Source organism: Varanus komodoensis, unplaced genomic scaffold, assembly GCF_004798865.1.
Source record: "Varanus komodoensis strain SLA01 unplaced genomic scaffold, ASM479886v1 scaffold70, whole genome shotgun sequence".
Taxonomy (NCBI): Eukaryota; Metazoa; Chordata; class Lepidosauria; order Squamata; family Varanidae; genus Varanus; species Varanus komodoensis.
Genome location: NW_025336348.1, coordinates 526,563 through 539,453, shown reverse-complemented (window position 1 = coordinate 539,453; position 12,891 = coordinate 526,563). Strand labels below are relative to the sequence as shown.

General features: G+C 43.4%; 1 protein-coding gene across 2 annotated transcripts in view; it reads right to left on the bottom strand.

The window, feature by feature from the left end:
• Positions 1–8,404, bottom strand: part of ETNK1 (ethanolamine kinase 1) — a 29,602-nt gene extending 21,198 nt beyond the window's left edge. The window contains exons 1-2 of one of the 2 annotated variants that reach the window (XM_044452141.1): positions 8,112–8,220; positions 6,970–6,991 (exon numbers count right to left, since the gene is read on the bottom strand). Coding sequence is in view for 1 of the 2 variants with exons in the window: in XM_044452140.1 (XP_044308075.1) it covers positions 8,112–8,288 (177 nt within the window). In the remaining variant the exon portion in view is untranslated. Of the gene's footprint in view, positions 1–6,969; positions 6,992–8,111 lie in introns of both variants that reach the window. The other variant, XM_044452140.1, reaches the window with a different exon arrangement.
• Between the last annotated feature and the right edge of the window lie 4,487 nt (positions 8,405–12,891).

Genomic DNA, 12,891 nt, shown 5'->3' with positions numbered 1-12,891 from the left:
AAGAACCTCTGTTTTTATCCAAGGCAAGAAAAATATCTCAATTACAACTGACCTTTATGTTTTGAGCAGTAAGCGCAGGCACTTTTTTAAATCCCAGAAATGCTAGGCATAATCTGATACATGCAGCTTCCAGTGACTATTTCATTCAGTCCTCAATCTTCATCTTTAGACCAAGTCCAAGCTGCAGACTTTGGCTACAACAATTGGCCTAACCTTTGGACTTTGTTTCCTCACTCATTCCCTGGTATTTGTAACACCTAGAACAATAAATAGCTGCCAAGAATTCAATGTTTATACCATCTATTCTATTATTTCCTGCACTTACATATTTTAGACAGCAGAGGCTGCTGTGGTACTTCACACTGGTATATTTTATTGATTTCATTAAATCAAATATAGTACTAAAACTTCAATAAATAGTTGGCAAGAAGTAACACATGCCTTCTAAAAAATTAATGTCTGAGAGATAAAGAAACAAAAGAGTGGGGAAGAGAGTGGGGGGAAAGTAGTAATTCAATGAACCATCAAGTCACACTTCCTCAAATCTGGCTGCCAAACCATCTACATTCTGTATTTGAGAAGTGAACCCAACAACAACAAAAAGGCTATTTCAGATCCATGTCAGTTCATTACAAAATTATATTACTCTAGAAGTAGGATTTCTCAGCCACTCCATTAATAACCATAATTTGATAAAGCACAGAAACTATTATATATTTAAATCAGAAAGGGAAAAGGGGGCTTTATTTTCTTCCTCCTCTCCCACAAAAATACCTAACTGGTTCTCAGTTTTGCTGCCTCACTGAAAAAGCAATGTAGGGCAGGATCTCTGATTTGAAATGTGCCAGACACTATTCCATGCCACAGGATTATAGCCATTTATACGCTACTTATAACAGCTTCTCAAATTTTAGTTCATGATCAGTGCTGATAGGGATCTATCAGCACAGGGAAACCTGGCTCATTTGAGTGTGACAGAATTCCTGCCAACTTCCCATTGGATGAGAGAAAGGGGGGGGGGGGGTTTGCTTCTCTAAGACTGTGATTTGCACAAAATTGCCAGATGTGCAAATGGGCAAATTCTATAAAGGTCACACTAGAGCCAAGTGGTATTTGAATTCTTATTTGTGCAGATGTCACTAGCTGTTAGAATTGTCTTACGTTTCTGTATCAGACTGTATTTTTGTAATGACAGCATTGGGCAGAGTTGAAATAGACCTACATTCCTCAAAGAAAGCATTATGGCTCATGTTATAGCTATAATTCATGTTTCTCCAAAGAATTCAGGTCTCTTCCTTGTATACAAGCAAGGAGGCTCTTCCCTGCCAAATACAACGGTGGTCCCACTACCTAGATCTAATTCTCTATGTCAATTAACCATGAAAAGGCAAGGGATTAAGGGCACAATCCTATACATGTTTAGATAAAAATAAATCTGATAACTCTGGATATCCCAAGGCAACACAGCTGGCTGAAGAATGGTGAAGTTGTGGGAATCATTTCTGCTTAAGCATGTACAAGAGTGTGCCCTAAATATCCAATTCTATTCTTTCACTTGAATAACTGTGCTCAATCTTATCGTCACCACTGATCTATTCCATCAATATTCAATAAAACTGGCAAATCATGTAGAAATACGACCTGTTTGTATTGGGATGCAATCTCCTGCTGTACTAGTTTTGAAACAACAGCATTGAGGAAGACTATTATGGAAAGCTGCAGCTATCCTATTATACATATTTTAATAAAAAAGAATTCAGCTTATTGGTATTTTAACCAGGACCATTAGCTGTGAGTTCTTCACGACTATTAAGCAACAAATGAAAAGATGGTTAGAGATAAGGACCTCTCTCACCTGTCTTCTATTTCATTTTTGTCCAAACACTTTAATACTGAAATTAAAAGGGGGACTTTTTCAGGCATGAAAAAGATTAAAATATCTAGCACTGGTCCTCACAAGCCTCATGTAGTGGAGACTTGTTTCCATGCCTTGCAGCAGTTTCCTGTGGCAATGATAGCATAACTGCCCCTTGCCACATGACCAGAAGAATCTAATCTATTTACAAGACATCTGTCACTCAACAAATTATTAATATACAGACTCTATACTTAAATTGATATAGGGGAACCTTCAAGCAAACTTACATAGCTATTAGGATTCAACTATGTGTTCAAATCAGTAAAGCCATCTTAACATTTTTCTATATGACCTTTGACAGGGTGCATACCTATAGCCCCCTGCTGGAGGGATTTGCCCACTCCATTCCTCTGAAAGAGGGGCTACCCCACAGCAGGGAGAAGGCTATTAATCTCTCCTGACTTTGAGCTGTATAGAAAGCAAAGTTATGTACTGGTCAGGGGAATCTGCCCCAAGGACAATGTATATTACAGCAGGATTCAACTAGCCTTGATGTTCACACACCTGGGGATCTCAAGGCCAAGTCTGCATACTGTGCATATGTCTTCGCACTATAGCAATGGCCCACATCTTCTTTATTGTTACAGATACTGGAATAGACTGGGCGTAACAAAGTATGTTCATCACAGGTATCCCATTTGTTTGACTTTTGGCAAACCTGTACAGAATAGCAACCTTAGAAACACCAGCAAAGGTCAGCAATTTCAAATAAGTATGAAAGCCTATAATTACAAGCAATGCAGGAATTCAATAATGAAAAATGTTTTTTAAGTGTCAAGTGCTGAAAGTATTAGCAAAGCTTAACACAAATCCCAACCTGAGATAGGTATGCAGGCTAGATGAAATTTGAAGCTGTCGTATAAGTACTTACTGTCAAGTACAAAAAGATTATTTCTATAATGGGGGTACTATATTAAACCTTCAGCTAGCTTCCTGCATTTTCACATAACAACTCCCATACCCTAAAATTCTGCAGCATAAAGACATGGCTTACTAAAATGATAAAAACCACTACGTTAGAGTGCACTCATATCTTTTACTTCTGCATTCGTATTATCAGAGCTTGACATGGCTTTTATACTTTCCATTTAACATGGCACTCTCCTGAAGGCAGAGATGGGTTACAACCCACCATCATTTTTCTCCTGATACTACCCAGCACATTCATCCTGCTAATGATAAAATATCTTTCCTTCTAGCTGCTAATGATAAAATAGGGTAATGTTCAGTAAGACCCTACCCCAGTTGGTGTGGACGAGGCCAAAGCTGAACTGCTTTAGCATGGCCTTCAACACACCAGCTTTCCCACACTCCTCTCTCATCATCATCACACTTGCACCCACTTGCACCGATGCAATATGCCCCTCACTACACACAAGCAACCAGACATTTCCTCGAAGGATTACATCAATGCAGTGTATTTCTATCATCTTTGTACACTGCTTTGTGCCCTAAAAAGTCATGCATGGAACACAAGAAGAGTTCAGGTGACCCAGAGTATTTTGGAGGTGATCATGGCAGAGAAAAGTACAGATGATGATTTGCGGGGAGAGAAGAAAATACAGGAAGGGGGGGATTACAAATTAGTTGAACAGAAATTAGGAGTTGGGAGTTTGCGAAATTGTGTTAAAGGGAAGAAGGTAAGTTTTAAGGAATTTGTTATTTGGAGAAATCAATCTACTTTTGTTCTGTGAAATGGGTTTTCTGCCAGTGTAGAAAGCTGTGGACTCAAAGGGGGCTGTTTTGTGTTCAGGCCTCAATTTTTCCTGGTACTCAGATTCCTGCAAGATACTCGTCTCTTAACCCCAGTAGTTTGCCATCTGTGAAATGTGTTGCAGAAATTATTCACACCCAAGAGCAACCATTTTGCAGCAGAGATGGCTACAATAGCTCTCATTGCTCCAGATGCGCATAAAGGCCAAATAAAGATTGGGATCTCCTGGCCAACACAAGCCTTTTTTGTGAGATATGCTTCAAATCTCTTTCAGTTGAGCAGCTGCAGAGTTTTCTCCATCATGGAACAATCTGTCAGTTTGTCAGTGCTCAGCTATTACACAGGAGTGCGGCTTAAAACCAGCTATGTAACCATATAACCTATTACACCCAGCTGGACATTATTACTTAAAACCATAATCCAACTGCACGAGAGCTTACATATCATGCACTACTCAGATTATCCTACTCTTGTTTTTTGTTTTGCTGGTTGTGCTAATCATCTATGACCACTGGACATGTTCTTCCAACAGGTGACAGCTCAAACCAGTGAAACAGCCACCCTACTGTGGAAACATTTATACTTATCTGGCAGTAAGCTTCAAATTTCTAGGAGAAACAAGAGAAAGGGCAGTTGGTTCCAGATTTCAGAATAACCTTGTTAACATAAATACCCTTCTCACAGGAAACCATTATCCTTCTTGAAGTACAAAGGAATATAAAATATTCTCTAGGAGTCTCTTCGCAGCCTGCGTATTGAAGAAGAAAGGCAATCTCTCTGAAATAGCAATGTGTGCAAAACAAAACAAGCAAGCAATTCATTAGTGCCCGAGCTGACTACTTCTGCTTGTAAAAGTGGAGTGGAGATGCAGCCATTTCAAATTAGACACCCAAGCAGGCACATTTATAAATTGTTTGAAAGTGTGAATGAGTACCACCTGTTCAGTAATATGATTTTATATTGCATAACAGCACCAGATGGAAAATTACCTATTTTAGGAGCAAGTGTCTGAAACAAAAAAATACGGGCTTGATTTCTCTGGAAAACCAGTCACTGTATGAATTTACAGCCTACTGAATTACAGAGCTCATGTGGCCTAACAGAACTGACAGACACGGGGTGTTCCTGTTTGTAACTGAATTGTTAATTCAGCAAGACCAACCCTCTACTCCTGTTTATGATGTCTTACAGAGCAGCTCTGCCCCTTAGCAATTGGGTTTACTCTCATTTTCAGTACTTTTTGTCTGTACATGAGAACTGCCTGAATTACAAAAAGCGGATCAACATGTTCATTTCACTAGGGCTCAATTTCAGACAATACTTCAAATCCTGCTTTTGAGGACTCAGACCGCATGGACGGTTGCACGCACTCCTAGCCCAACCCTGGTTTGCTCTGTCTCCCTCCCTGTTCTCCCATGCTGACATCCACCTCCAGTTTTAAGTTCCCACTAATCACAACCTAGAGTGACATCTGACAAGGTATTACTTCAATTCTTATTTGTGGTATAAAAACCCACTTGGAACTACAGGACAGCACACCAAACATACTTTGGTTGATTTAGATTTCATGGCAACAAGTTAAGGGGCCAAAAGAAGAAATAACCTTTGTGTGAAAGGAGAGGACCAAGCATGGAGTCTAGTATGTTCTAATCATGTGGTCTAAACTACCACTCTGAGTGCAATTCCTTCATTCCCTGTGAGGTATTCTCTAAACCAGATGTGGCCAATTTTGGTGATCTGGGGACTACTCACAGGGCACATTCCAGTTACTGCCACTGCACCAGCAGCAAACCATGATAGAAGCTGAAAAGGCAGAACTCAAGCTTATTTTCCAGCCAAATGTGTCCCTTTTAAGTTTCTATTGTAGTTTGGCACCTTTTTATTGGCTGGTGCTACTGCTATGCCACCAAATTGGGAGGGGGGCATATTGGAAGTCAGAAGGGTACATGCCACCTACCCTTGCTCTGAAATCAATCTTCAGAGCAGCCTAAAATGATGTGTTGCCTAAATAAGAAAGCAGAATTATTCAACTGTAACCTTTTATGAGCTCTATTAAGTATGTTACTTGGAACAAGATGAACCCATTTTTTCTGGAAAATTATACTTGAATCATGTATCTGTGGAAATAGCTTCAAAACCCACACCAAAACTAATTTATTATTTTGAATAAAACCGTAAGATTAAAGTAATAATAATGCTCACCTCAGATAGAATTCTACAGCAATGGTTACAGATCAGTATTATGTTAACAAGATTATTTCATGTTAACCATTAAGCTCAAATAGGTTCTGTAATTTCTGTTCTGAAAAATTTCCATGAGTACTGGAAGGTTAAGTTGGACACATCTAAGAATACTGTCAAATAGTGAACAGCAAAACAAACACACACTAAGGCAGATCACGAAGTTCCTAGGATATCCTTGCTATGTAGCTAGAAACACAAACATCTACAAGCATAACTGGATATCTGCTCTTGTTCAAGAGATACACTTAGTCTGTATTCAGATTCTTTTCTGCAAGATGTGAAAATGTTCAGACTGTTTTTAAGTATGAGTGCAACCTTAAAAATTTTATTATGTTGTTCCTATGACTGTTTTTAGATGTATGGTATAATGGCTGACTAAAAATGAAACAATTGCTTCTGTGCTGCTTGTTATTATTTGCTTTTTATCTTTTCATGCTGATAAGGGTTTTTACGAATTTTATTATTTCCCCCACGTCACTGGGAGCAAATTTGTATTTTACAAGGCAGCTTAAAACGCTCTTAAATAAAATTAATCATATAATGTCACCACCCCAGAGGAAAAACACAATAATTTTGGCAACTTGGGAGAATAAAAGTATGTTAGACCATGGTTGCCTAAAGCAGACAAAAATGCTATTTAAATATTGAAATGATGAAATAAACAAAAGAAAAGTTGCTTGTAGGGAAACCAGATGTTTCAATATTAGTATCAACTAATGTGCCCAAACCTCTTACTGTCCGATGTTTGCTCACATTTATGGCCTACCTTATCAAGAAGGGGAGAAAGTGGGGGACTGTAAATGAGTTTCCGTAAAACAGCTCAGCAAGAAAGCATTTCAAAAAGTTATCTGGCCAATGTAAAGAAAATACATGCTGTACAGTGTTTCGTGTTAGCTATATTTGGTGCACCTTTCCTCCAGCCTTTACAGTAAAGCAATTGTACACAAGCAACGAATCAATAAAGCTTAAAATATGACCATTTAATTGGCAACCAGATCTTTCAGCTCATTATTCTCCTACGAAATAGAACATATGTGAAGTTTCATGTTTAGAGCTCCAATACAGAATAATCTCTTTAAAAGTAGGTAAATACCCATTTTGAAGTATGAGGCTGCCTGAAAGAGAAAAAAAAAATCTATTTGCACAACCATTCAGACTGTGCCAGAGTAGGATTCATCTTTACTCCCTATGGACTGTATCTGCCCAACAGCTTCTTCCAACCACACAGCCTTCCCTGGGGCAAAGGTAAATGACCAGGTGTTCAAATTCTCATACTGCTTCAAGGGCCAATAATATTTTTCAGACAAAAGAATGAAAGGGGAACTATATTCCTTTCACTCAGCAACCTACATCTTTATTACTATCAAGCTGAAACAGTTCCTCAAAGGACAAGTTACTAGAGGAAATCAGAAAGATGGTAATCTCTCTTCTGAGCACTCTAACACTAGCTTCCCTTTGAACCAGCAGACAAAGAAATTTGTTCCCTCGCTTTATGGGAAGACTCTGTGCGTGATACCTCCACTTCTGCCCCAAACCGACAGCCTGATTTTGGGAACAGCAGCCGTGGGAGAGCACCCCCAAGCCCAAAACCTTCCTCCCCCTCCCCTCCCCGCCCCACACACCAACACACCTCCAACTTTCCATGTCCTTCCGGCTACGAGATGCGCGTTTTGCATGGCTCGAGGGAGAATGGCGAGGAAAGGGGTCCCCATTTCCCAAGAGCGCAACCCCACAAGAGGGAGGGAGGGAGGGAGGGAGAAGCGTGGGGGGGAGAAGCGGCTTCCTCGCAAAGGAAAACGCCGCCGCCTCCGTAACTTTGCAAGCATCGCGCTCAGATGGAGGCGCAGCGCCGCATCCCCTTTCCTGGCGGGGGGAGCAGAAGAGGTGCTTTCTGGGAAGGGGGAGGAAGAGCGGAGCCTTCCCGCTTATTCATCCTTCCCCCGCCGTCGCTATTATTACTGACAGAAAGAGGGGGGACCCCCGCCCGCCCCGGCTAACGGCCGCCTGGGGGGCTCCCCCCGGGCCGCGCGCGCAGGGCCGCGCCTGCCCGCCCCCCCCCAGCCCGAGGGGGAGCGCGGAGAGAAAGGAGGACGCGGCGGCTCCTCCCTCCCACCCTCGCTCGCCCGCCTGCCTCGCCACAATGGCTGCGCGTCCTCCCCCCCCCGCCCACCCCCTCGCTCGCCCCGCCGCCGCCGCCTTCCATTCATTCCGCCGGCCCAGCGCCTTCGCCCTTACCTTGAGCGTCACCTCGTCGGCCTTCCAGTCAGGCCTCAGCCGGCTGAGCAGCAGCAGCGCTCCGCGGCGGCAGCCCGAGGGCCCTCCGCCGTCGTCCGAGGCATCCCCCTCGCTGACGACGATGTCCAGCTTGGGCACCTCGGGCGAGCCGGGCGGCACGTGGATGTAGTTGGCCATGGACGCGGCGGCGGCGGCGGCGGCGAGGCGGAGGCGGCGACGGAGCGAGAGTGGGCACAGCCGGCGGCGGGACGGCGCGAGATGCACTGCGAGGCGGCGCAGGAGACGGTGGCGGCGGCGCGAGGAAGGAAGGGAGGAGCCTGGCCTCGCCTTTCCTGTTCGTCGGAAGGGGAGCTCCGCCCCCTCGAAAACCCCACGCCCCCTGCTCTCCGCCTGGACGCTGCTGTGGCTGCGCCAGCCCGCCGAGCCCAGGCACGAGCCGCGGCGGCCCGGCCCGGCCCGGCCCGGCCCGGCCCGGCCCGCCTGCCTGCCTGCCTGCCTGCCTGCCTGCCTGCCTGGGGGGCGGAACGGGCGCCTTTTCCCCTCCTCCCCTGGCCTTGCCACCCTGGAAGTCTCCACTGCGTCACGCTGGGCCTGTTTGCGGAAGAAGCGAGCCGCGTGCAGCTGCCGCGGAGGGGGCGCGTGCCAAGGGCCACCCCGCTCCCCTGTGCCAGCGCCGCGCTTTGCACAGAGCTCGTGAAGCGTTTGCATGTGCCGAGCTACAGACGGATCTGCCAGTTTAGGGATAATGGATATTTATGGAGATGTGGGGTCAGCTTCAACGGGGGGGGGGGAGGTCAGGCTGGCCCGGTAACCTGTGGGGCTGACACCGGTCAGTTGCGCTTTCCAGGTGCTAAAGGCGGGTGGGCAACAGTTCTGGTGATTCCTTACCTTCAAACCAGGCCTGGCCCACACGGCCCTTCAAATACAGGTCAATCGTCCTGCGGCCCTTCAAGTGAAGCATTGTCCTCCGTCAATGACAACTCCTGGCCACCACTCAGGAGCAAACCCCATTAAACTCGCAGGCCAACTGCTGAGTGGTCAAACATAAGGCCACACTGTAAAGGTCTGCTCAGTACTACAAGACCATGTGGTGTGTGTGTGTGTTTGTCCTGCCAAATCCTAGTACACTTGGAGAAGCACGTCCACTCATGCGATTGCTGTGTGCCAAAATAAGGATTCCTAAGATTGCGACGCTAGTAAAGTGAGCAGCTGCACTCAGCAGCAGGGTGAAGGGGGGCATATGGTGCCATACAGTACAGTGGCCAAAAATATTTGCAGGGAATACATCATCTGTGTGTCCATCAAAGACAAGTTGCCTTTAGATGATGTGAACCTAATAACCTTTGATGTATCCCTCCCCCGCAAAAGTATTGCATTTAAAGTATTTCATAAAACCTTTGAAATATATTATTTTAAAACTGAACCATTAAAAGCACTATTAAAATAGTTCTCTTTTTAAAATGCATTTCCATCCTGCCTGTTCACCTGTAAGGAACCCATGGCAGCTGAATCCTTTTCTTCATCCTCCCTATGAGGGAGGTTAGGCTGACAGCCACTTCTCAAAAGTCACTAAGTGAGCTCCATCGCTGAGAAGGGACTGCAACCCAGATCTCCCAGGTTCCCGCTGAATGCTCTAATTGCTATATGATATGGGTTCTTGTGTACAAAGTCCAAGTCCATTTAGGGCTTAAATTTAAGCACCACTGCTCTGCAGAAACAGACCAACAATGAATATAGTTATTTAAAAACTCTTCAGAATTCTTTTCAAATTTTAGCCATTTAAGGCAGCCACTTAAGGCAGCTTATGAGAGAAGCTCTGGCTTATGAAAGAATGCTCTGGCTATACTTTGCTGGGTTTGAACGACAAGGCAACCCATATGCTGCAAGGGTCATTAGACAAATCTTGCGGCATGCACCTGGCACACATGGGCAAGGAAAAGATGCCACCATGCGGTTTTTCTCTGATTGTCTAAACCTGGACATTATCAAAATAATCAATACGATGTGTTGCAATGCAGCACCTTGAACAAAGTTTTCAAAAAGCAGAACCACATGCGCGCAACAGCTGAACTCTAATCTGGAGGTGACTACAACATAATACGGGGCAAACATGGGGGAACTGACTCAGAATCCTTTGCTTTTAGGGGGGGCTGAGATGGCTTGCTATTAAGTGCACAGATCCCAACTGATTACACTGCTGGCTTTAGTTGCCTATTTTTCTGGATTAATTGAGGCAGCCTTCTCCAACCAGGTGCTCTCTGGAGATGTTAGGCAAGCCCCACCATGACCCAGCCAGTATCTGGAGGGCACTAGAATGGGCAAGTTCACATATTGATTGCAAAAGGGAACATGCAAACAGGCAAACATTGGCTGTAAGCCTCTCCTATTATCCACTGGGCCAACATTTCTCGGTGGAGGAGGAGAGCAGCTTTTCCAGTCAACATGGGATATACATTATTCAGCCACTTGGGAAAAGTAGATTAGAATGCAAATGTATTTATGTCCCAACTGCCTTTTTTTTCCAAACAAAACATCAAAGCAATTAATGAAATAAAACAGAAATAGGTCAGAGCAAGATGACAGAAAGGTCATTGCTGGCCATTCTAGAGTGGCGAGCTGCCAACGGAGTGGGTGAGGGGAATGGGCAGGTGAAGCTGACTATGGAGGCCAGGAGTGAAGGCCCCCCCTGTGGCTGGTTCACACAAGGCCCAGTTGCCTCATCACAGACAGATTAATTCCAGCCATGTCACTTGAGAAACTCTTCGTGTTTCTGATCTTGTTGTTATCATCATGAACAGTGGGGAAAACCTTACTCTTGCAAGAATTCTTGAATACTTAGGTGGGCAAACACATGAATGAAGGCCATTTCCACAGTCATCCCACACCTCTGGAATGGGCTGCTATTCAGGTTTTGTCAGAACCATCACTGCAATCTTTTAAGAAAGTCTTGAAAACTGGTTTACTGTGGCTTTTTATGATTATGTGTCTTAAATTAAATTTGTACTGTTGTATTACTATATTTTATCTCTGTCAGCTGTCTTAGGAAGGCTGTACCCTTAAAGGCAACCACAAGCCAGTTTAACTATATATACATATATACAAAGTAGATGTACCACAAAGTTTTAAAGAACTTTGGGAAATTCAGATTCATATTATCCATCCTAGACAGATTGCAGGCAGTGGGTGTGAGCTTGGGTGGACTCCGAGGGATGCTGGAGGAGCTGTCCATGGGGTCGTGAACCCAAAGACAGATTCTACATATCCTTTCTATGGAATCAAGGTGGGTTTGTGGAAAATGTATAAGGCTCATTATACATATAAATTGAATCATCTTGAATCTTTCCCCTAAACAAGACCTGCAAACATTCTCTTTTCCTTCAGTAGATATTCAGCCTAATCTTAAGCAAATATGCTCAGAACAGAAGTCAGCACCAGCAATTTCAATGGAGCCTACTTTCAAATAAGTCCTTTTAGGAATGAAATCACATTTCTTCTCCTTCAGCTCCTATTAAGCCCTCACTTTTCTGCATGGCCCATGCTTCACCTCTTCATCTTCTTAATGTTTTCTACAGTATAGTTAAAGCTATGCAGATTTTTTGAGGGATGCAAGGAAATTATTAATGAAACCAGATCTTTATCCTGAAGGAAAATGTGCCATTCAAATGCAAAAGTTTAACCCGGAGGCATAACTCAGACAACCTCATCAACTCACAGTTCAGCAATTACTGGTTTCAAAGTAATTTCACTGACGCACCTTCATTTGCTGCCAGAATCCATGCATGGCATTAGTGCATGCTTGTGTAATTGCAGGTCGTTTTCATTATTTTTAATGCTCTGTGATTATGTACTTACCTAGCATCTTTTGATTTTGAGTATTTTCCTTTAATTACGCTGACAGCCTATTTGCACCAGCACCTCTCCGTTGCAGTCCTGCCTTCAGATTGTGCACTGTGCTTCCAAGGTTAATGGGGCATTCTTGAGTTAAGCAAGTTGTGTTATTGGGAGTTCAGTGTCTGTTTATGCTAATTGTGTGTATAGGTAAGTATGAGCTTTTTCTATACCGATTCATTTTGTGGCAAGGGTTGAGAAAAATGTGGTTGGTGCATGAAATATTTTCAAAGCTAGGGCTTTTGCAAAGCTAGAAATAAGAAACAGGTGTGGGGAAAGTGGGAAAGGGTGCCCTTTTAAGCTATGAGCTTAGAACAATCATGAGTCATATTAAGCTGTAAGGACTCAATTTTATACAGGCACTTCAGCTTTAATGGAGCAATATTATCAAAATTTCTGAAGCTGTCCATGACCTAACAGCCCTTTTATTTATTGGTTTGTTAAGAAGTTGTACCCCAACTTATAATCAATATTTTCAAGATGGCTTGAAATTATATAACAAACAAGAATGTTAAAAACCATCTCTAAAAATGTATCAATAAAAAAGAATAAAGCTGCAGAAATGGTTTTCCATTAATACTACTAAATTGAATAAATGCAGAACAATTCTACCACAATGTGGCCTTGTCCACCAGGCATTCAAGCAAAAAATAATAGTAAACAGAGAAGAAAACAAAGCTGTATGCCAAGATTCTTCTTCAGGTGATACCTATTAAGCACTCAGAATTTGATCCCAAATGGGATCTTGATTCAGAAGGGTTGGCAGGTATATTGATATTTTGAGAAATGACGGCCACAAATGCCTTGCTCATGATAAAAACAGCTCCCATGATGAACTCAGTGAGTCATTAAATACTATTTTCCTAGAAAACAAACTGGTTGGACTAAAAGG